The sequence below is a fragment of the Brassica napus genome, chromosome C8, assembly GCF_020379485.1.
Source record: "Brassica napus cultivar Da-Ae chromosome C8, Da-Ae, whole genome shotgun sequence".
Taxonomy (NCBI): Eukaryota; Viridiplantae; Streptophyta; class Magnoliopsida; order Brassicales; family Brassicaceae; genus Brassica; species Brassica napus.
In genome coordinates this window covers 39,283,551-39,308,388 of record NC_063451.1, presented here as the reverse complement: position 1 = coordinate 39,308,388, position 24,838 = coordinate 39,283,551, and the positions used below count along the sequence as shown (strand labels likewise).

Genomic DNA, 24,838 nt, shown 5'->3' with positions numbered 1-24,838 from the left:
CGGATTTGTATTTCCTCGGCATTCCGTCGGTATATTCCGAGGAAATTCCGAGGAAACACAAAATCCTCGGGATATTCCGAGGATTTCATTTTCCGTCGGAATGTCCGTCAGAATACCGCTGTTTTCTTGTAGTGTGTGAGTTACTTTGTGCATGACGTATGTGAACTACTCTTGAATTTGTGAGCTTGGAGTTTCTTGTTCTCTTTCAACAACTTTGTGAACTACTCTTGAATTGAAAGAAGCAAAGTTTTTAAAGAAAGAAACATGCACAGCTGTGAGAAAGAAACATACATATTTTTTACAGAAAGAGAAGTGAAAGACTTTGAATCAAGTTGCACATTTTATAAAGATAGAGAGACATAGTTTATATATAGAGAGTTATAAAACATAGTACATCCGTGAATCAAGTTGTGAGTTACAAAACATAGTACATCCGTGATGCAAAATAAGTGTAGAAAGAAACAAAAGGCTACACTTTCCCGTGGCTTAAACTACCTGTGAAACAAACAGACCTGAAACACGTTACCTGCAACACCGTGACCTCCAACCCGTGACCTGCAACCCGTGACCTGGAACTCGTGACCTGCAAAAGAAAAGAAAACAGATTCAATAAAGCTAAACAAGCTAATAGAACATATTCAAAAGCTCAAGAATTCAACCAAGTTAAACAAGCTAATAGAATTCATCCAATCAACCTAAATAGATTCTACGACTCTAATATTCACTCAAATTCAAGGCACTGACCAAATCAAAGCATTTCATAGATGAGTTTATTCTTAAGAGACACTTCTTGATCAGAAAGTGTGTCTTCGTTTTTGGCTAGGAGACGATCAAAGATCTTTTATTTGGAAATGTTATTTTTCAGAGCTAGCATGCTCTGTATTTGATCGAAAGCTGCTTCATTCCCGTGCTTCTTGCGTTTGGCTGCTTTGCTAGCCTTAACACCAGGAGGCCTAACCTCTTCCTCGTCAGGCACCACCTCCGGACCTGCTTCCTTCCTTTTCTCCTTTGCACCATCTCTCGAGAAAGAGTGTGATCTCCATTTCTGATCAAACCTCAATTCCCTCCAGCAATGTTCAAGGGTGAACTTGACATGATAGTCGATTAAGAAGATGTCATGGGCAGCCTTCATGACATCATTCTCATTTTAGCCACTCGCTTGCTCCTTCAAAGTGGCTTCATGGCTTGCCACAAACTTGCACACCTGCTCATTCACTCTTCCCCACCTCTGCTTACATTGACTCCACTCTCTAGGAACAGAGCCAATGAGCTGAGGGCTTGAATTGAAATACTCCTCTATTCTCTTCCAAAACGCTCCTGCCTTCTGCTCATTACTGACTATGGGATCCTTGCTCGTGTTCAACCAAGCACTGATGAGCACAAGGTCTTCTTTGGGTCCCCACTTTCTCCTTTCCAATGGTTTAACAAACCCGGGAGAGTTACCAGCTGCCTCAGCAAAGTCTACGTCTATTGGTGGACTGCTCTGCGAAGCTAATAGGTTAACAAACCCGGGAGAGTTAAGGGAGAAAGGTTTCATTTTGGTTTAGGTTTGGTTTGGTGTTTTTATGTTTGTGTGTTTTTACAAGTGGATTTGCTATGTTTATAAACTAGTCTTAAGCTGACCGCTTTGATAGGAGAGAATAATTAAACAAACTCTACCTACCAAACATTCATTAGAGAAGCCATTACACAACAACTAGTTCACATAGAGCAGTCAATACACATCAAATCAGTGGAAAAAATTAACTACAGCTAAGTACAATCGAACATTCATCACATCAACCAACCAACCAACAGAAAATTAATGATAGCTTGTTTAAGTTCTAGTTATAGTTCTAGTTCTCGTTGTAGTTTACTTTACTTGTAGTTGTAGTTCTGGTTCTCTTAAGCTTACATTAAGTTATAGTTCTAGTTCAGTTTTAAAAACGGTTAACTTTTTATTAAAAAGTTGAACTACCTCTACTTTTTTAAAAACATAAACATTTTCGAACAAACATATAGCAATGATCACATATACAGTTTAGTTGAGTCTTACCTTTGCTTTTCATTCGAAGCATACCTTCTCCAGGTCAGCCACCTGCACGGTGAGGTAATCTACCTGCCCAGAGAGGATTTTAACTTGTTCCTGGACATGGAAACATCAATGAAAAAGTGTTAGTCACGCAAAAAAAACTAGATAACTATAATGTAACAGCAATGAAAGAGCAAAGAAAGTTCACTAACCTCCAGTGTCTCAATCTGTTTACTGAGATTCGACACCCCCATCATCACCTGCTCAGCCTCCTCCACCCGCTTAGTCAACCTTTCGATCTCTTCCTGCACACCTATCACCCAAGGCTGACGATAATGGAACCCATCAGCCTTGGTTACAACATAAACAAAAATCAGACACTTTTCGATAATGGAACCCATCAACGATAATCAAACTGTGAAAAATCAGACTTCCCTCATAGTTTTTGCAGGTGAAGAACCGCTTCCCAGGAAGAGTGTCGTAGTCGTCCTTCCCACGAACCTCATGAATGATTCTCCCACCACATGGACACCTTCTAGGAATCCCGTCTTCTGAATCGGCCACGAACCCTAACATGTTGATGTAATCGTTTTGCCTCTTTGAATGTCTTCTCTCTTCTGCCGGATCCATCTGTACCACAAATCAAAATTATTAGCACATAATAACGATACAATATGATTAAACGAACCCTCAATCGAACTCCCATATCGATTAAGAACCCTAATAAAAAAAACCCCAAATCGATTTTAAATCACACATATCGCAAATCGCTTTCGAGCCCAAAATCGACTCTAAGAGACCGTGACTCTACTCGATACTGACCTAAGCTCGTGGAGAAGAGAGTCCGTCGTCGATTTGATGGAGAAAACCTCCGGAATTCGCAGTCGCACGAAATATCGCCTCGGAGAAGGCAAACCCTAGCTTTTTCAGAGAGAAATGAATCGAGTTACACGGAAACCCTACTTTCGTCGTCGTCAACGCGGAAGGAGCAGCCACTCAGTGATCGACGTGTGGCTTGAACTCGCCTCCTACGGGTTCACTCGTAAGGCCCAGTTCATCGAAATAAATCCATTTTTCTTTTTCTTTAATCCCTTCGGACCTAAGAACTTGAGCCCATGAACCCATCAAAAACCGCTAATGCGGATGCTCTTAAGTGTTTATCGATAGAGAAATGTGGAGAAGTGTTGAGAAGATGAGAGGGGTCAAAGGATGATAGGTAGGGATGGTCTACATCTCCCAGCAAAGGGGTAGGAAATTGATTGGTAATAAATGATGTCTGAATTAATCCTACATTATTTAAAGATGTACGTTTATATCCTTTTCAGTTTTACTACTGTTTAATTGCTGGTTGTGACCAATGTAACAATAATCCATACACTATATTATATACATCACTCACCACAAGAGCGGGCTTCGTATATCACCGTATTATGTATGACCTTGAATATGAAATGAAAATAAAAGAAGCAAAGCATGTGGGTTTTAATTGGAGGAGTTATGAAAGTTGTCATTTGTGTGAGTGTGTAGGTAGAGAGAGATGGTCAAAGAAAAAAATGAGATGTCAAATCAAATAACAGTGAGTGAGAGAGAGAGGGAAAAAAGAACTGTTGATACCATCAATCTTTGCTCCCAAATCTGCCCAACCCATCACACCCTTAGGGCTCCACTCTCTTCTCTTTTGTCTTTTATCACTCTCCTTCACATTACTTTTTGCCCCTTCTTCACCCATTTATCATCATCTTCGTGTACATTCATACATGTGTATCCACTTCCCTAATTTTTATAAATAAATGTGTCTACACATGACTGCATGCATACGTATGCGTATGCAGCAATAAAGGAATATTCACTGTTCACCGATACTTCTGTACACAAAAGAAATTAGGTCAATATATATGTATATTAGTATATATAAGCCTCGATAGAGAGATAATCATTTGGTTTCGAATTTTAAGATAAATTATAAAGTGAATCATTTATAGATAAAGAGGTCTGATGTTCTTTCAACGAGCAAATATGTCTCTCCACTAACAAAAGGTAGAAAAGAAAAAAAAAGCTAAGACAGCATATTGAAAAAGCTCGTTGCTGGAGGAAAAGTCTCTCTTTAACTGTAATCCTAGTTACACAATCAGATCCAAATTGGATCTTGAATTCTAACACTACAACAAACTGACACACAACAAAAACAGTGACTACAATAACAAGAAAATCACTTGCAGTCCGGTAGTATGATTTGTTTTCATATCAAGATAAATAATTGGCTTTAAGAGCTGCATTTAATTAGTTTACCAAGTGCACATTTAATATGGTGATTATTCATTAGAAAAATTAGCCTGAACATAAGTACATAGGAAAGTTATATCAAAAAGAAGCCAGCAAAAATGATTTGAACATATATCTATATATATAAACATGCTTTAGCACAAGGAAAATTTGATTGAATAACAATGCATTTTACATTAAATTATTTATGTGATATATTATTAGTTATATTATACAAATTAGCAATCTTTTCGAAAAACATACGCAAGTTTTAAAATTTTCATTTTTGAGTATTTGTGATTCAAAATTTTATTTGCTGATCAGTGAATTAATGACTTTCTTCCCATTGGTGTTATGTTAGGGTAATACAGTCAATTATGAATTGGAAATTGTAAATATTATAACCAACACAAGGAATTTGGCAAACGATATAAGTATAAGTGCTGATTATTAGAGCACCATTATAAACACAAAAAATCCACATACATATATTATAATAATTTTTAACCATATGGCCTCCGCATAGCATCATCAAATCATTTTAACACAATAAATGAAGTATGATAACCTATAACTTTATATTTGATCTTCCTAAGAAAGTTTAGCAATTGAGTAGTAATATTCTCTAGTGTCCATTCTCTCATTATTATCCATGATGTCACTAGACAATTAAGTAGCATTATTTAAGTGCTATTAAATAATAAATTCGAAGATAACACCACTAGAAAGCAACAGTCTTTCAGAAAGAAAGAAAATAATCTGTTTATTACTCGAATTAAATTATGGAAATATTCATTATGATCTAGAGAATATATTATACATTTAAAGAAAACTCTTAACAAAGTCTACATGCTAAATAGTTTTTAATGTGTTCTGGATTTAGTTGATTGTCCCTTGATATTCTAGAAGTTTGATTGTACTTTATTTGTTTTTCAGTTTATGTTCTTGTTTCATCTTGTCTCCCTCTTTCCGGGGATATATGTTTATTCCGCCGGACTTATGGTTGTGTTCTTATGTATAAGTTCTTGATGTAATATTCTGAATCAATATAATCAATCAGTGTTTAAAAAAAAAAAAACTCTTAACATAATGCAAGCATGAATGGATAGCATTGCTTTTGTAGTATTTTACTATCCCACCAAATATAGGTCAAACGTTTATGATTTATTTCCTTGGAAACGAAAAGTAAATTAATTCCAATATAATACATAAACAAGGTAGAGACCGTGGAGAACCCCATTATTTGGAGTTATACATTCCTTTGTAATAAATTTAAGTAGAAAGCTAGAGATACATTTTTGAAATTTTCCAAGTGATCCTGATCGTTTTTTTGTATATGACCATTTAGATGATCACATAGCTCTTACTAGATAAGCCCTACCTCCATCAAAACGTGGTCCATAGTTTTAGGCATTCTTAGAATTAATATATATACTGAAAACTAAGTACTTATACTAATTTATAACTATTTGGATATTGACTCATGATCATTGTCTAATTGTTCTACCTCAGAGGCAGGCTCATCCTCTTCATCAAACCCATCAATGCCATAAGCTCCATGGCCATTTCCAAAAGCCTTGATGTGATCTTTCAGAGAGCGCTTGTGCTTGAAATCAGATCCACAAATACAATACCAAAGCTTACCACAATTCTTCTCATGTGTTCTCCAGTCCCCTCGAACCGCAAAAACCTTTCCACATTTCCTACACATGAAAGGCTTGATTCCATGTTTCCTCTTGTAATGTGTTTGAAGTGTTCTGAAGTCTTTCAGAGGCTTTGCCCTTGGATGGTCAATGTTGTTGCGACAGCCTGGTGCGCAGCAGTAGCACGGAAGCCTCAGCATTCCAGTTGGCTGCGTCCCCCTTAGAGATTCGGGTCCTTTTCTGTATTGTGATCCATGTCCCCACATATGCATCTGTAAACAAATCGTGTATATATATGATCATGCAGTCTTTGAAACTCACAGTATGTCCGAAAGTTGATAAGATATGATATGTTTATTAGCCATTTTAGTAACATAATGTGTCTGCTCTAAGATGTTATAATAACTCTAACCACCATACATAGATTAACTTGCATACTGGCCTTGAAGCGTCTTTTATCCAACAAAGATGTCACACAAATGCTGAAATGTGATAAATATAGAAATATACTTCATAAACTAAAGGAGGTAATAAGAAGATATATAAATGCATGCTTAGGGTAAACAAAATAATCAAGGGTAAACTAAAAAGCAAGATGCTTAGTTCATGTTCATTACAAGATCTTATCAAACTCACATATAGAGAAAATGAAGCCATACATATATCTGAATATATTAATAGGATACATAGGTATCCGAAATCGTATGAGTACTGTTATTTTACACGTTAGACATTAAAAGACTCTCATACAAAAAAAGGATGAGACACTTGCGAAGACACAGAGACTCTGAAAGTACTAAAGACATAAAGAACATTTACTGTCTTGTTAAATCTCAGTCTCAGTCTTCACAGTATCTCAAGTCTCTCGGTTCTTTGTAATGCAATAATTTATTCATGCATCAGCAAGCAAAGACTACGTCATTTAATAGATTTGAAAACAGTATACATATATTCGTGCACAGATTAAAGGTGAAGACTATTTTTTTGTCTTTTCGAGGAAACTTAGTGAGCAAACAAATTTTCTTTGGTTTTTACCTTTTGGTTTTAGTCAGAAAATGAAGAAAGAAAACGAATATTTCAAAACATATGCATATATTATTACATATAGAAATAGATTAGAGAGGTTTTGATTTAAGAACCTGCATGTTGTTGTATCTGTTGAAGGTTTTGAAGCAAACAGGACAAGAGAACTGAGTAGGGCCAATGAGAATCTGAGAAGGTGTAGGGATCCAATATTGACCCTTGTTGAGTCTGCTTATTCTACATCCGCCGTCTCCACCGACTGAATCTTCATCGTCATCTTCTCCTCCTCCGACGCCGCCTTGATGGTAGTCGTTGTCGAGATCTTTCTTTCCGTTCATGTCCTCAAGATAATGAGTAGTGGGCCTTGAGGAAGAGGAGGAAGAAGACATCATGAGCAAAGAGGCCATATCTTGAGGACTAGGGCTTGGAAGGCCTATGTGAAGAGCAACGGTGACGTCATGGTCATGGTCATCGAGGTTATGATCATCTTGATGGTGATGATGATCGTAGTCAACATCCATGGAGATTGAAGGTGGTTCTTGAATTTGATGGTCATGGTGGTGTTGTTGTTTGTTGGCGGGGCTGAAGCTGAGGAGAGGGAGGGCTTCACGGAGAGGAGGGGAAGGAGGAGGAGTTGATGCTGGCGGTGGACGGTGGAGGTCGCCGGAGTGAGGGAAGAAGAAAGAAGAGGGAGGAGGAGGAGAAGGGTAAGTTGAGGAATTAGGGTAGTGGTGAAAGGGATTGGACTTGAACCAGCCCGTGAAGAAATTGGAATAAGGATCAGTCATGGTGAAGAGAAAAAAAGAGAGAAGGGAATAGTTTTCACTCTTGTGGGATTATCTTTATACAAGAAGACACAAGGATGGAGATGAAGATGGAGATTGTGATGGGATGGGGAGAGAGATGGGTCCTTTTCCAGAGAGAGATTATTAAATGTGGAGTGATTTTATTTTTGGTGCAACCTGAGTGAAAACTAGAAAATTCAGACTTTAACCCAAAAACAAAGAAAAACAAAACTAAAAGAGCAGGTCAAATACAAATGTATATATTAGTCTACCCAGTAATTATTTCATTCAGATATGTAGGTCCTTATTATTTGTAGAACTATTGTGCCAATTTCAGTTTCTAACTACCGCTTTAAGAGCATAATTAATAGGTGTTTTAAGAGGGATTCTTATCGGAATATAAGAACTGGTTCTTCCCTGAGAATGTAATACCATTTATGATGTCAATAACTTTTGTCCATATTTAAATCTGAATTCGTGTACGTAAATATGAAAATATGGTTAACAAAAAAAATATGTGATGTTGGGATATAATGATTTGGGTATCGTAATCTTTTTAGAGTAAGATGAGGCGAAACTCCCAACCTTTTATTATTTATTTAAAATTTTAAAGGATATTATTTATTTATAGTTATATATATCTAATTTAATTAATAGTTATAGATGATTGTTTATTTATAATTATATATCTAATTCAGTTAATAATTATATATGTTCACTGCATAGTGAAACAATATGATTTTTATATTACCAAATTACCATACAAAAATTATGCAAGTACGTACAAAGTATTTCACATCTATGGATTATATACTCAAAACTATAGATGCTGTTTCATACAAACTACGTTAAAATATAACTAAAGATAATATGAATTGAGCCTTGAGATTTAGGGTAGCTAAGTTGAAGAGTAACCCAAAAAAAACATGCACCAAAGACAGTAATCTTTAGCCAATTATGACAAAACAAAAAAATTACTCGATCTTAATAAATTGGTTGTATGTAATATTTGGAGTTTACTTAATTATATCAAGTATGAGTAAAACAGAATTATATGTACATGAGAAGGAGCATAAAGACAAAAATAGGAAAACGAAAATACAATAAAGCATATGAGGTGCAGATACATCATACAAAGATAATGTCGCTGCTTTTTGGAGAGATTGGCTTCCATCCCAAACAAATTTTCTTATCTTAAACGCCTTTTCTCAACGACAACAACAAAATAGGCCATTTTTTCAGTTTGAGATTTTTAATAATAGTTTTAAAGAGGATAAATTTAAGGAATTAGTTTTTATAGATGAACGAATTTATCACATTGAAATTTAAGATATAATTGTGGTTTAACACACCCTTTAGTTTAAAAAGACTTATCATTATAGTGAACACCTTTACAAGAGAGAAAAAGGATACACAATACCAAAAAATGTTATTCACTAATAGTAATGATTTTGTCAAAAATATGATTGACTAAAATAGTTTGAAAATTTAAACCTACACAGTATAAATCTACAAAATATAATGTCATAAGAATAAATAATGACACTATATGTCAATTTCGAAATGATAGGTTTTAATATTTAAAATGTGTGAAATCTCAAAAATAATAACTAAAATTATTAATTATATGAATAGTAAAAATTAATAAAAAGAGATGAATAGTATATATATTTATCACTTTTTTGAAAAATATATATTTATCACTTATCTTTAAATATATTAATAACATAAATTTAAGAATCAGGAAATGTTTGTACTCGAGTAATTAAATGTTCATCTCTGCAATCACTTCATCGGAATTCGATTTCACTAGAATGCATTGACTTGCATTGTAGGGTTGGCCATGGATTGAGTTTTATCAGTCCAACCGACAAAAGACATAAAGTTTAAGAACTTGTGAGTTTTGTGCTAAAATTGAAGCATTATCCCATGATTTTGCTAGTTTTGGGATTTGTTTTAGAGTTTAGATTCATATATAATAGATGCCGTCCTCATCATGATGTTTTAAACTAGAATAAAATTAAAACGCATACATGATAATTCAACAATAAATAAAGATTGCTAATCAAGTAGGAGGACCCTGGATCAAACTGAAACGTATTCACGATAATTAAACTTTTAGGATCGTGAGTGCATACTGTTATTCTACGTGCATACTAATCATAAAACCAAAAGTATTATATGGAGTATAAAAATACTTCTGCTTATGTTATCACTTATAGTCTTCTACCATATTATTATAGAAGTTATAAAGAAATTTTGTAAGAAAAAAGGGGAAGCAATTGCATTGGTGTGCGCATCAATGGTCGGCTTTCCCTCAAACGGTAAAGATCATTGAGTGTCCAAATCCCCACCGCAGATCCTGCCGCACTGTTCCTTGTCTTTCTTCTTCAGTTCTGTACCCAATATCTATCTATAATTTTATATTGGCATAATGGTCGAAGAAAATTGCGGAAGAGAACTATTTTTTATAGTCGGTGATTGTTTTCTTTGGTTTTGGTTACACGGAGTTGTGTGTGTGTGTTTAGTCTATGTTACATAGAATAATCAGAAGTGGATATACAGAAGTAAAAACGTATGAAGAAATACAAAAATGATTTTAAAAAAAATTAAGAAGCGGACAAGTGTTGGAAATATAAAAATAATTTTATAAAACTTGTGACTAAAATATATATAATTCAATATATTTACTAATACGTATTTTAAAAATGTAAGTTCTATTTGTATGATTGCACTTGTTCTTATTCTATAAATTTTTAGATATTTAAATTTTTTAAATTTATATATATTGAAAAAAAACAATTTGGAAATTATTTAAAAGAATAAACTAACTTGTAGATATTTTTATTTCGAAATCAAAATCTCCTCCTTTGATATATTAACGGCCAAAGTAGAATAATCATAGTGTAATATATATTATTGTATAAGATGTTGGTCAATATGAATTAGGAAATTATGTGAGATTTATTTCAAAGCGTTAGTATATACATATGCTAGTTATTAGAGATTGTTAATATGGTAGTTTTGAAAGTTCATGGAATGTTAGACTGAGTCGTGCTTTTGTTTATGCTATATATTTTGTTGGCAGACAAGAGATTTTTTTTGGTTCAACTCAGACAAGAGATTGTTTAAATTCATAAATTGCGTACTTTGAAGGTTTTATAATGTTCAGAGTTAATTTTATAAATGCATTAGATTTTTAGTGAACTAAAATGTCACTTTTCACAAATATGCATAATAATGTTTATTTATCATACTAGTTTTTTTAGTGGTGACATATTCACATAATATTGGTTTTATATATCCATCATGACACTATTTACGCGCAAAACGGACCACATGTTCACGACGAACATTTCATGTTCACTGTTGCGATTGTAGTGTTGTTTTTTGGGAATATATGTAGGTTATAATCATGAGTACTATTTTCACCAGTAACCATCTATTTAACCTAATTGTCTTCTTTGTACCATTCTAAACCATTTTTTTCTAAGCGCTTCAGTTAAGTGGTTATCAATCATACTCATGTCAGCTAGTTTACCAATACTTTTAATGACTAGTTAAAGGTAATAAAAATATGAGGAAAAAAATAATATAAAATCAATACTTGAAGGTAACAATCTATACTATACTAAAAGGGAGATATAAGCCATAGAGAGGGTGTCCACATAGGATAAAAAAATCAACCAATCAGAGAATCCGAAATTGCCATGTCATCTCATTTTTTTTCGTAAAAAATAAAAAAACAATGCGAAGGTGAGGATCGAACCCGAGTTAGTATGATATATATATAGGACAGTTACCACTAAGCCATTGAAACTTTCTTGGACACATATACAAGAACCACTAAGTATATAATCACAAACTCTTATGTACATTTACAATAATATGAATTCAACTTTCAAGACTCCGATACTTTATTTTGTAAAAAAAAAATAAGTAAGTGACTAAGCTAATATATTCTTAGAAAGTGTGAGAACGTTGACAAGTATGAAAAAGCATAGATTTTTGTTTTCGTGACAAAGTTAAGAATTTTGTAAAAGTAAGTTGAACATATAAATTTTCGTGACAAATATGAAAAAACATAGATTTTTGTAAAATTTTGACAAAACAACTCATAACATACTTCTCTAATGTCTTAATAAAATATTATTTAAGGGTGCAATAATTAAATATATTAATTCAATAAATTTTGTAATTTATAGACAAAACAATAACACAACAAATTTTGAAACATTTGTTTAACCTATCGATTTTTTTTCATGAGAATCCAACTAAACAAGATAAAAAAATAATTAGATTTACAAATATTTAATTACCATTTTATTCAATTTTGATTAATTTCAAATTATCATAATGTATCTTTTTGAAGTTACAAATATGAAAAAGCATAGATTTTTGTACAATTTGACAAAACAACTCAAAACATATTTTTCTAATGTCTTAATAAAATATTATTTAAGGATGCAATAATTAAATATATTAATTCAATAAATTTTATAATTTATAGACAAAACAATACCACAACAAATTTTGAAACATTTGTTTAACCAATCGATTTTTTTTTCATGAGAATCCAACTAAACAATTAGATTTACAAATATTTAATTACCATTTTCTTCAATTTTGATTCATTTTAAATTGTAATAATGTATCTTTTTGAAGTTACAAAAAATAATGTTTTTTCTTTATTACACTAAAATTATATATAGATTCTATATACACAAAATAAATATAATATAACAACATAAATTTACTTTCCCCGATTCATATGAAAACTTTTTAAGTTATCCACCAAAGCAAATTAATTAAATCAATGAAATTGTTAAAATACAGCAAATTAATATATAATTTTATTTTAAATTAAATTATTTAAAAAGTGTATTTTTGTTAAAACAAAATAATAAATAAGTAAAACTGATTTGATGGTAATTTTTATGATATATATATATATATATATCAATTCTGTGAAAGAAATAGAAGCTTAATATGGAAAAAAATCTTAAATACAAAAACCTCTAAAAATTAACAAAAAAACTAATAAATTAAACTATGATATCACTTAAAAGCTTCTTAGACCATATTAATAAAATATTTAAGCGATAATTAGACAAATTTGATTTTTTTTCCAGCAAAAAGTTTTTTATTAATTAGCATCAGTTATTTCAAGATGTTTAAGAAATGGTGGACAAAAAAATAGGATGGACATTAATGATATATGAACTATGAATAGTACTTTGTGAAGCAGACTTAGATAACATATATGCACATACATTTTCAGTCCTTTTTGATGCCTAAATTCAATTTCTTCAGAGTAATTATTCCACAAATAGATCGTATGAGATATTGTTTTGATATGTAGATTTGTTTTTTCAATGTTAAGAAGATTGATAACTGTAAAAATGTCTCATTCGTATATGATATGTCTATAACCGAGTCCCCAACATGAGACAAGTTTGTTTAAAAAGTAAATAATTTTTTTTTCTTATATTATATAATAAATATATATTATTTACTGATAATAAAAATATAGTTATTCATCTATCACAAATATCTATGCAAATATGTGAATCAAGTACAATAATCAAACAACATAATGATTTCCACAAAGAAAATTTAAAAAATATATTTATGTTATGTAGTCATATTTTATATTTTTTAAATAATATAATACAATATTATACATTATTTTTTAGAATTGAGAAATACATATAATATCTTATCCGCGCGTAGCGCGGTTAAAAAATCTAGTTTACATAAATGATCATGGGAAATACTCAAATACCTAATGTCAGAGCATATATATAATAATAATGAATAATCTTAGTATGTAACTAGAGAAACATTCTTAGAAATTGACAATTATATGAATCTTAATTAGTAGGTAAAACTCACATTGAGTAAAATTTCAACACAAGAAGACTTAGGGCCTTCTACAAGAGGTTGGACCCTCCCAAGCCACACCTTGTGACTATGTATGTGTTTATGTTGACTACTTTTATCCTTTACGTGTGTTTTATACACATAAATACATATATACGTGTAGAGAATAAGAGAGATACAAAAAGAAAAAAAAAAAGAGAGATACCATCACCATGGTTCTGTGCCCCTCTTTGTGCTTAGGTTTTATCTTGGATGTGACGTTTTGTGTACATATATGTTAAAAATTAATATCAGATGTCGGGTCGTGACATCACTAATTCTATATAGTCTATATAGTTAAAACATCTTATATTGCATGTGATGTTTCTTATTTAAAACAGTTTTATCGATGCTACGACTAAATGTTTAAATAGTGATTCTGTTTGCTGAGGTTGAAATGGTAGAACCGCAGTATATACATAGGTAGACAAATGATATATTGGGGTCTAAATGCAGTAAAAATAATAAATTTTTGTAAAAGGTCTTTTGGGTGTTATATATGGAGCTTAATCCTTGGTCCGCCGTAAAGAAATGGTGGACGAGAATGGATGCTGATCGGTATGTGTATTCCAAACTTGTTCTCGTTGCCTTAGAGTTTTCCCTTTGTTTGTCTTTTCTATTTTTGTTTCTTTTAGATCGTAAAAAGGTTATAATTCTTACGTTTTCTTGTGTGAATTTTGTTCGGTGAAAAGTGGATATAGTTCTCCTAATTAAGGCGAACTACAAATTGTGCATGTCATTTTATATTCTTTCTCACACTGTGTTATGAGAGTCGGATTTAAGATCCAGACGTTAACATTCTGTTTTACTATATGATTAATTAATACGATCATGCACTCTAATTTAATTCAGAAGCTTTATTTTCTAAAACAAAATAGTACAAAAAAAATCACTATCTAAAACGTTTACTAACTATATTTTAACTAAAAATTTTCCCGAAAATAAAATTGATATTTACATATTTTGAAACTTTTAGTTGAAACTTTTTAGTTCTGTTTTGGTTCATATGGTCAAATATAAATGAGAGGTATATAAACATCTATAACCTGGGGGAAATTTCACTTTTACCTTTTTTTATACCACAATTCATGTTTACATTCACTGATTTTCACAAATACTTTCATTAAAGAAACAAAAGACTTTTATATCTTTATTTTATAGATATATAAATAATTAAAAAATTATAGTTTTTGAATTATACATTTTCAAATTCCAACTTTTTCTATTTTTCTTTTATTTTTTCGAATATTATTTTTTCAGATTATTTTTTTGAAATTCAAAAATTCGTTTCGAAACTATTTTTTATCAATTTTTAAAAGATTTTAGGTATTTATTTATATATTTATTAATATCCTAAACCCTATCTTCTAAAACTCCACCCCTCAATTTTAAACCTTATGACTAGATTATTTAACCCTATCGTTATAAGTGTCTATTTATTTCTTTAATTGTGAGGGTAAATCTCATCACAGTAAATATGAAGCGTAGTATTATGAATGTGCTAGTTTAGACAATTTTTCTATAACTTTAGGTTTAACTAATCTAGATTTGGGGTTTAGAGTAGAGGGTAGAGTTTTGGAAGGTGGGGTTTAAGGGGATTTATTGAATTTGAAATTTGAAGTGATTTGATTTTTAATGAGTTTTCAAATGATTGTAGGAGAATCTGAGAATTTGGTGTGATTTTTGTTAAATAACTCTAGAATCCCATATAAAACCATAAGATTTAGATTTTTATTTTTATAACTAAAGAACCCCTCTCAAACACTCTAGAAACACTTAAAGCACTTTAAAATCTCTAACTTAAATTTTGGTCAATAACAGTGGATTTCAGAGTGTTTTATAAAATGACAAGTTCAATAACACTGGATCTCAAAGTATTTTTTAAAATATATGTTTGAATTAGTCATGGGCATATTATCCGAAACCCGAAAACCGAACCGGAACCGAACCGAAAAAACCGGGACCGAAACCGGACCGAAAATTACAAAAACCCGAACGGTTCCTATATTTCTGAATCCGAAAAACCGAAACCGAACCGGGACCGAACCGAGAACCGAACGGGTACCCGAATATTTTGAATATATTAAAAAAATTATTATTTTTAATTTTAATATATATAAAATATAATTTATAAATAAAAAATATCTACAAAAATCCGAACTACCAGAATAACCCGGATATGTTTTCGGTTTTTTCCGGGTTTAGATTGGGTTTTCGGGGGTTTTTTGGTTTTTTGGGCTTTAAATCCGAACCAAACCCGAATTATTTGTAATACGGTTCCATTTCGGGTTTTATAAAAAAATAGAAACCCGACCCGAACCCGACACTATCCGAACCGAACCGATCCGAAAAATGTCCGGTTCCTAAACGGTTCCTAAACATCCCAATCCGAATAACCCGAAAACCGAATAAACCGAACCGACCCGAACCGAAAACCCGAATGCCCAGCACTAGTTTGAATAACAATGGATTTGTCATTTTAATACAAATCATCTCAAATTCCAAATTGAATACACCCCCCTAAGATTTTAATAAATGCATAAATAAATAACTAAATTTTTTTAATTTTTTCAAAAAATAGTTTCATAATGAATTTTTGAATTTCAAAAAGAAAATCTGCAAAAAAATTTAAACAAAAAAAAAAAAAATTCAAAAAAATTATAAAAAAATCGAATTGAAAACATATAATTCGAAAACTATAAAAAATAATATTTATTATTATTTATTTAAATAACTATTTATATTTATATATATCTATAAAGCAAAGGTATAAGTCTTTTGTCTCTTCAATAATTTTTTATTTTATGAGAATGAAGGTAAACATGAATTGTGATACTAAAAAGAAGGTAAAATTAAAATTTTCCAAATATAAATCTACACCTTAACACAATTGTCCTGATTAATAAAGATAATATATAATATGCTGGTGGGGACATTGTGGAAGAAATAGTAAGCTACTACATTTTTTTGGACAACTCAAATTTAAAGGAAGTGTACCACAAACTCTAGGCTTCACCTAATGTGTATATTACCTACTATTTTGATATTATTGTTCTTATATACATATACAAGATCGCATACACAAAACACTCATGGCAGTCTACCAATTATTCTCATGATTTGTTATGATAGATAGGAGTTTATTTTGTGATTTAAGCTATCATATTATTTTTTATAATCGTATTTCTATATCTAAAAACAACGCAGCTAGAACTTTCTCTTTTCCTTTAAAGCAAAAGGGTGAATAATAATCGATAAAAGGAGGAAAAATGAGTGTAGTATTCAAATAAAGTTTAAATAAAATCTTTAGACTAACTTTTCTTGTTTGGTGGGTACACATACGAGAAAATTAGTGAAATTCAAGAAAGCAGGAAAGAAATGCTACAATGATCCAAAGTCCAAACATTAACAAAAGGAAATAATTTCTAAGAAACTAAAATCAACTACTCCAGTGATTTGTAGAAATTCTGTATATTTTTAAGTTCAAAAAAAAAAAAATCTGTATATTTTAAAATGCTTTTTAAGTTTTATTTTGGTCATGCATCATTCAGTTCCAAATTAAATAAAACCTTTTTAAGACATCACATAATATAAGACTCTACGTCATTTATTGTTATCATCCTGTAGAATTGTTTGGTTCGATGGAGAGTGGTTTAACCTCGAAAGATAACGCCATATAAGAGGATCATGCCATGCAAAAGCACAGAATAATCACTTTGCATTTTTGCATGAAAGGGGATAGTGTTTTCGACGTGTATATATATGAGTTTTGGCGCATTGTTTCCAGATTAACCTTAAATTTAGATTAGATTATGGAGTAACTTTTAAATCTTGATCATCTAGGATTGTTATATTAGGGGAGGGGGGGGGGGTATTTTTCTAAATTCTAACCGTCACTTTCAAGAACTGAGGTTATCTTGGAAGTTGGAGCTAGTTTTTAGTTTTAACAATCAAAAACGAAATAGAGACTGACAGACTGTACATGATGATAAACAGAGAGACAAAGTTATTAACGAAGTTTTCTTCTTCCAATTCAATCTCTAGATTCAAGTCAGGAATCCTTTTTTTAAATAAATATACTATTCACAAATACACAAATCTAAAACTCTTTCGATACACCGTTCACTCTCTTACATTGGATTCTCAACGCCAAGCTAGTTATTGAGCTACGTTAAATATCCGTACGAGTGTACGCCTTTACTATAAATCTGCAATAACAACAATTTTGACACACCGCAGGCTCATACAAGTAGCTTTACGACCTCCACTGGAAAAATACAAATATATCATCCATTAGTACGTATATGAAAACATTTCATATACACATGTTGGCATACTTTCATATTTGTATCGCATTATCTTACAAACTAATTTCGTTGGTTTTTTTTTCTAAACATAGAACTTGACTTTATTTACAAATTCTTCTAAGCAAATAGAAACTCTTGATCTCTTTTTCTGCCTTTTGTTTTCCAAATTCTTCAAAACTTTACTTTCCAAAACTTTTTCTTTCGTAAAACACGACACTTTCAGAATTCATATTTTCAACAACTTTCTAAGCACCCATCAATTATCTAAACGGTTTCGAAAATTCATGCGGTACTAAGCTAAACTAAACAACACAACGGTTACTTAAAATCCAAGAAACTCGGTTCAAAAATGAAAATCCTCGATATAACCACTGGAGTTTACCGAAGCGAGAAGGCAATATTAGGGGCGGATCTAGCCTCTATAATAACATGGGGCACAAAGTATTAAATAGCAAAATTATACTAGTTATAGTTGATTTTCAACCAAAGGTGCATGGGGCAATGAAGACTAAACCATCTAAATTTCTAAGTCTTTTCAGTAAGACTAATGAAAATTAAAATTTCTGTACGTGGCACTTGCCCCACCTAGTTGTAACCTAGGTCCGCCTCTGAATATATATATATATATGCATGGAGGATACTTATCTAAACAATAACAAATCAGATCATTATAGAAGAATATAATAAAGTAATTATCGAAGCTTACTTAATAACAATTTATTAATTAATGAGCTAGGGATGATTTTTTTTTTTAAACGCTGGATATATTATGTTATTACAAACTTTGAGAAATATTACAAACGATTCTACAACCGACAATTCTACCAGCCTGATGAGGATTCACGCCTGACTGCATCACCTGAGCCGCTTTATCGGATCCATGCTTGACGGTATTTCTTGCGCCATCCTGCAAATCTTTTGTATGCCGTTTCTCCATTAATTCGCATAATTCCGTCTTTTCCGGAAATTGAAACCCAGGCGTAGAAGCATTAATGAACCTTTGGTCAAAAACCATTGAACCAAAAGAGCTTGGGATGATCGTAAACCACAAATGAACATACTAACCCACGAATTTGGAATTAATACATTTAAGAAACTAATGAAAGTACAATGGTGAAAATGAGGGGAACATGGTAAAAAAACTATGAGTCTTAGGTTTGGGAAAGAAAATGCAAATGTTAGTGGAACATGCAAGCATTTTTGCAGCGATGGAAGGACATCGATATTAGTGGAATGACACACATCTAATGCTAGATCAACTAATTTTTTTAAAGTATTTATGTTTTTATGTAAAAAAAACAAAGAATTATAGAAAACCAGTAGTAACTTGTGATTTTGTTCAATATTCATAAGAGCTCAAAAAATTAAAAATATAGTCATAGTTGATGTGACAATTAGAGCCAAATGTTGATATTTTTCTCCTTTCACTTGTGTGCGCATGAGTATAAGCGCGTCACATTGTGTAGCAAACATGATTAAAATATACTATAGTATATACTATATAACATAGTCAAAGGAGGCCGTACATTTCGCCCATGGCAAGGATTAAAGTTGCATTTTCCATTGGCGATGTATAAGAAACCTTTGCATCTATCGTTTTGGAGAATTCTAAACTATAAGTGATATAGTATATATTCAATTAACTTAAGGTATATGCACTTACAATCGGTAGCTTACACGGTATCAAACCAGATACTATACAATATTTAAAATAGTATAGGACATATGCGTTGGGTATGGACTAAAAGAAATAGCAAGTAAATCAAAAATTCGGCCCAAGTTGTACACTTGGAGGCTATAAAAGGTAGCAGTATGCCATAGATGAACCTTAGCAGTATGCCATAGATGAACCTTACTAATAGGAGGCATGCACTAGATAATACAACCGTGTTTTTGAAAATGGCTGGAAGTATTATATAATGTATAAGCTATAATATGGAATGGTCTGGTCAAGTTACAACACCAGCAACAACATGACATTGTCAAGTACGGTGTTTGTACACAAATACAATCAAAGGGGGGGGAGAGGAGGGTGATTGTAACACTCCCGAACCGTTCTAGTCATCGACCAACCCATCGGCCAACAATCAAACAAGAACATGACCGACGGACCGACCAACGCCAAGGATTGGAGATGAAATGGACCGACCGACCAGCCAACAATCAAACAAGAACATGACTAACCGTCCAGCACATGACCTGGTTCGAGAAGTATTACATGATGGGCTAGGGAAAATTCGGTCAGAGTCACAAAACTTAATCCACAACCTAGACCAGTTCGTCCACTAACACGTCCCGCTAACTCAAGGCTTAAGGCTTTGCAACACGTACCCGAAGTTAACGGTTCCGTTAGATCGAGGCCTAAGGTTTTTCAACCCGTACAAAGACCTAACGTTGTGTTTCCAAAAATATTATGCTTCCAAAACGTCTGTCTGATCAATCTAAGACATTTTCTAACCATGGTCGAGCAGCTTATTCGACTCATGGTTCACTCACGGTCAATTTTTCGACCACCTCGTTCTTCAACATTTCTCAATCAATTCTTATAGCCCGCGATTCGACCACAAAGTTGACGACCAATCTTCCATTTCCCTCCGAACCATGTTAAGTTTTATGTGATCAAAACTCAACGTTCTTCCAAATACGTAGACTCCCAAAAGTTTGGCTCCGGATTCTGACTTTTACCCTCTCGACCAATTTATCCCGAAGAGCGGGGTATTACAGTGATGGTCCGAGAACAATAATGTTATTTCACAAATGGGTACTATGTAATTGAATCTTTAGTTCTCCTCGTGCAAGAACATAACGTGAAGTTGTAACTGGAATATACATATACAGCGTAATGCAACAATGTACATGAACGTGCGACACAATGAAGACAGTATAGCAAAGCCGTAAACACATTGAATATGCCATATAAACACACATGGAGGGATTAATGTAATACAATCTTCCATTGGCGATACATAAGAAGCCTCTGCATGCAGCATGTTTTGAAATTGTTGACCCCATTCCAAACAATAAACGATATAGTATAGAATAGATAGTTGGAATCATGTCTGATACAACTGCACCGGCAAACCCCAACTCCTCCATCCTATACATGGAATGTGTATACGTTATTTCACGTCACATCCATTTACAAGTGAAAGAACCACATTGTTTTTTTGGTCATATAGTTTTCAATGTAATAATATAGTTCTATGCCGCAAAGTAACATCAATCGCCCTATACTATGACATTATATAACATAGTATTTACTTCGCATTACAGATTTCATCTCTTTTCCTCTACGAAGAATCAGATAATGAGTTTTGAAAATAGCAGTAATACAAGAACATCTTTCACCAGATCTCATATTATGTGTAAACAAGAACACCCATACCTGAATTTAAGGCACTACCAGCCATCTCCGATAACCTTTTCCTAGTCCGCGAGTATCAATTCCACATGTATCTGCAAAATTAATTAACGGGGTTCCAGTTATGGGTGTTTAAGAAATCAGTCAATGTACTCGTAAAATCCGCAAAAGGGCCATTTTGTTTTCAATGAAACTGGAAGTACTTTAATTCTTTTATTTTTGCTCTTCACACGCCTCTCTATCAGAATCCTAACTCTTCTCATCTGCCTTTTGTTTCTCGCCGTAAGACATCCATCAACGCCATAGTTGTTATTTTGAAGACCAATTTGTAAAAGAAGGAAAAGAGAAGTGTATCATACTATACTGTAATTTAAATATAGTATGTAACATATGACGCGAGATACTGTTCATCTTCCCCAATCTAATCTTCACATTATTCTTCATATTCTTAAAGATATTGATTCACATATTTACTTCACTGTCAACGAAATTGTTGCTTGACCCCATAATTATAGTCAATTATATTGGACTTACTGAAATTTAATAATCCAAAAAAATAGAGCTTCGTAACTTTGAAACTTATGGTGTGTCCCTTATGCTATAAAATCATTTTGGAATTACCCTGATTACTTTACTTGTGCTCTACAATCGCTCACGCCGCTTTGAAAATGGAAGATCATTTGTAATCATAACTTTGAAGAGCCAATTGATGTCGCTCTGAACAATCGTTATTCGTCGAGTCAATAGTAACTCATGATCTTAATGGTATTTAGCATCTTATTTAGCTCATTTTAATCATTCTAGGTTGCATTTAGGTCTTAATATTGCATTTACATGCATAATTGCATAAATAGGGGCTAATGTGCACACTTGAGAAGTTTGGGACGAAATTGCAAGGTTATCTTTGCAATTTACAAAGTTTATGGCCGAATTGAGAACTATCAAGAAGCGAGGGACCATTGTGCAATTACGGGGGTCTAGAATGCTCAGTCAAAAGTTTAGGATTGATTCGAGGGGACCTTTCTGAAAATCTAATAGTTTTGGGACCAGATCGTAAATAGCCAAAAACGAAGGACCAGATGTGCAAAACTATGAAAACCAGCCATTGGAGTATGCGATCTTCTTCTCGCCGGATCTGGAGCACAACGACGACGGCGAAGCTCGATCCGACGACGGCTGAGGCTGGGCTGACGACGACGTGTGGTTTCAGACCGTCACGGAGGAGAGCTCGACGAGGAAGACAGAGACGAGACTGAAGACTCACGCCTATGGAGGTTTCGGGGAAGAAGGCCATGACCGGATTGGAAGCTACGACGGCGAAGCTTGAGGCCACGGTGAAGACCGAGCACGGCGGAGGACCAGAACACGGACGGAGAAGATCAGAGTAAGACAACGAAGATTTGTGCTTGACTCGTCGAAGATTGAAGAAGCTTGGACGCACGCGGCGCGGGCTCACCAACGCGACTGTGACTGGGCCGTGGAAACGCGACAGAGAGAGCCTTGGCCCGGATGAGAAACGCGATGGCTGGCGCAGGTTGATGCGGACCGCAGATTAAGGGCAGAGACTCAAGATTTAAAAAGCTTTTGTCGCGGACTCACATTGCGGAGGAGTCATGTCCGCGGGATTGGACGAAGATGGAGCGCGGGCGTTACTGCGGACGAGCATGGTCCGCGGAAACGAGGCAGAGAGGTCGAGTTTTCGTGTCGACGAACCGCGGACCACGGTCGCGGGTTGGAGCCGTCCGCGGTCGATGCCAAGACCATCTCACCCATTTGTCTTTCATGTCAAACCCGGGTTTGTCGGGTCGATCCGGTTCGAGTTTTAAGCTATTATAAATACATTTTAGACCTAATTTTAGGATTTATATCATTTTCTCTCCAGACTTTGTCTAAACTTGTAAAAGCTTGAATCTTTTGATAATCTAAGGAAGTACTTCATCTTATATTTGTGTTTCTCTTGCTCATTAACATGATTAGCCTTGATCCTTACATGGGTTTAAGGTTTCTCATGGAGATTAGTGAGTAGTGACCTTGTGATTCATGGGTTAGATAGATTAGGGTGATTAGGTGGATATTTAGGATGTTTATTGCTTGATTAACATTGTTCTATACTTGCTAAGTGTTCTTAATGCTAGATTAGACTTGATCACTCTCATCTAGACCTTAAGTTATTTTACGCTTGGAAGGTGTTTGTTAAAATGCTTGAATGAACCTAGTATTGTCTTTTACATACTTGGCCAACGGCAGTTGATGTTCGCGGTGTTTAAGTGGTTAGTAGACTTGTGATTTATGCATGCTTGAATGTGATAGCCAACGGGAGTTGATGTTTGATGCATGACTAGCATAAGGATTATTATCAAGGGAGTGGATTAATCTATTTTGAATGAGATCTAGATCTATAGACTTGTTGATTGTTTTGTTTGAACATCCTAGATTGAACCTTGATCACCTTATATCAATTATCATTGCCCATGGATCAATCCTTAGCATTTGATTGAATTCTTGCACTTATTTCTTGATTGGATTCGAGATCACCTTGTTTATATTTATAGGACATTAGTTTGTTACAAAATCATCCATCTTCTTATTTGCTTAGATTAAGGAAGCTTGTGTATTCTTGGTGTTATAAGTCTCTAGTTCCTTGTGGATTCGATCCTAAAATGCTACAATGACATACCATTCGATTGTGGCATTATTGGCACATTAGGTTAATTTGTGTGTGTTTAAACGCGTAATCAGTCAACCATTTTTCCTTCTCATGCATAATCGTTCTATTCACCTAGATTTTCTGTTTCGCTTGTGAAAGGTTAGTAAGTAAACACACTTTTCAACTGTCAGATTAAAAAATGACTTTCAACATTTCATGCGCAGATAAAGGATATTGTTGGAATATTTCATAAAATTATACAAAATATCATAGCATATATGTTGTAATGGTTATATAGTTAATTCTTTTTTTGATAGGTATATGTCGCCTAATTCCCTAGTAACAATAAGGGAATAATGAAATAATCTATATTATTAAAAGAGAAGTACCCATTTGAAAATGTTTTTAATTCATTAATTAAACTCTTTTTTTTTGCTTGTCTTTTTCAGTTACATTTATGAAATATCCTAAAACGAATAAAACTGCCTAATTTATTACTTGTCTTTTCAGTTACATTAATGAAATATGCTTAAATGAATTTAAACTTCCTATTTTATTGTTTATCTTTTTTAGTTACCTTAATGAAATATCCTTAAATAAATTTGGACATAATGTCATTTAATCAACAAAAAAAACTCATGAGTTATCCTTACGTGCATAATTTTAATAATGGAGATTTTTAAAAACGTGCATCATTAAAATATTACCTAAAACATGCAGCACTAATATATAACATGCATCAATAAAACTAGAATTTGACTCACACAATTGTACGGATATTATTTTCAGTTGATTAAATTTAAAAATAATTATTTATTCAAAAAATATTTAAGAATGGCTATGTTTTTAAAAATTATATGATATTATTTGCTCATAA

General features: G+C 33.0%; 1 protein-coding gene across 1 annotated transcript; it reads right to left on the bottom strand.

The window, feature by feature from the left end:
* Positions 1 to 5,416: 5,416 nt before the first annotated feature.
* Positions 5,417 to 7,936, bottom strand: LOC106376525 (zinc finger protein WIP2). The gene is made up of 2 exons (XM_013816649.3): positions 7,056 to 7,936; positions 5,417 to 6,188 (listed from the first exon to the last, which is right to left on the bottom strand). The coding sequence occupies exons 1-2, from the start codon at positions 7,725 to 7,727 to the stop codon at positions 5,739 to 5,741; spliced, it is 1,122 nt and encodes a 373-aa protein (XP_013672103.2). The 5' UTR covers positions 7,728 to 7,936; the 3' UTR covers positions 5,417 to 5,738.
* Between the last annotated feature and the right edge of the window lie 16,902 nt (positions 7,937 to 24,838).

What these genes read in the sequence shown, in the direction of transcription:
- LOC106376525 (XM_013816649.3), bottom strand. Translation starts at nt 7,727, where the DNA reads ATGACTGATCCTTATTCCAATTTCTTCACGGGCTGGTTCAAGTCCAAT. An exon ending in ACAGATACAACAACATGCAG is followed by an intron (nt 6,189 to 7,055) that starts GTTCTTAAATCA and finishes ATTTGTTTACAG; the next exon opens with ATGCATATGTGGGGACATGG.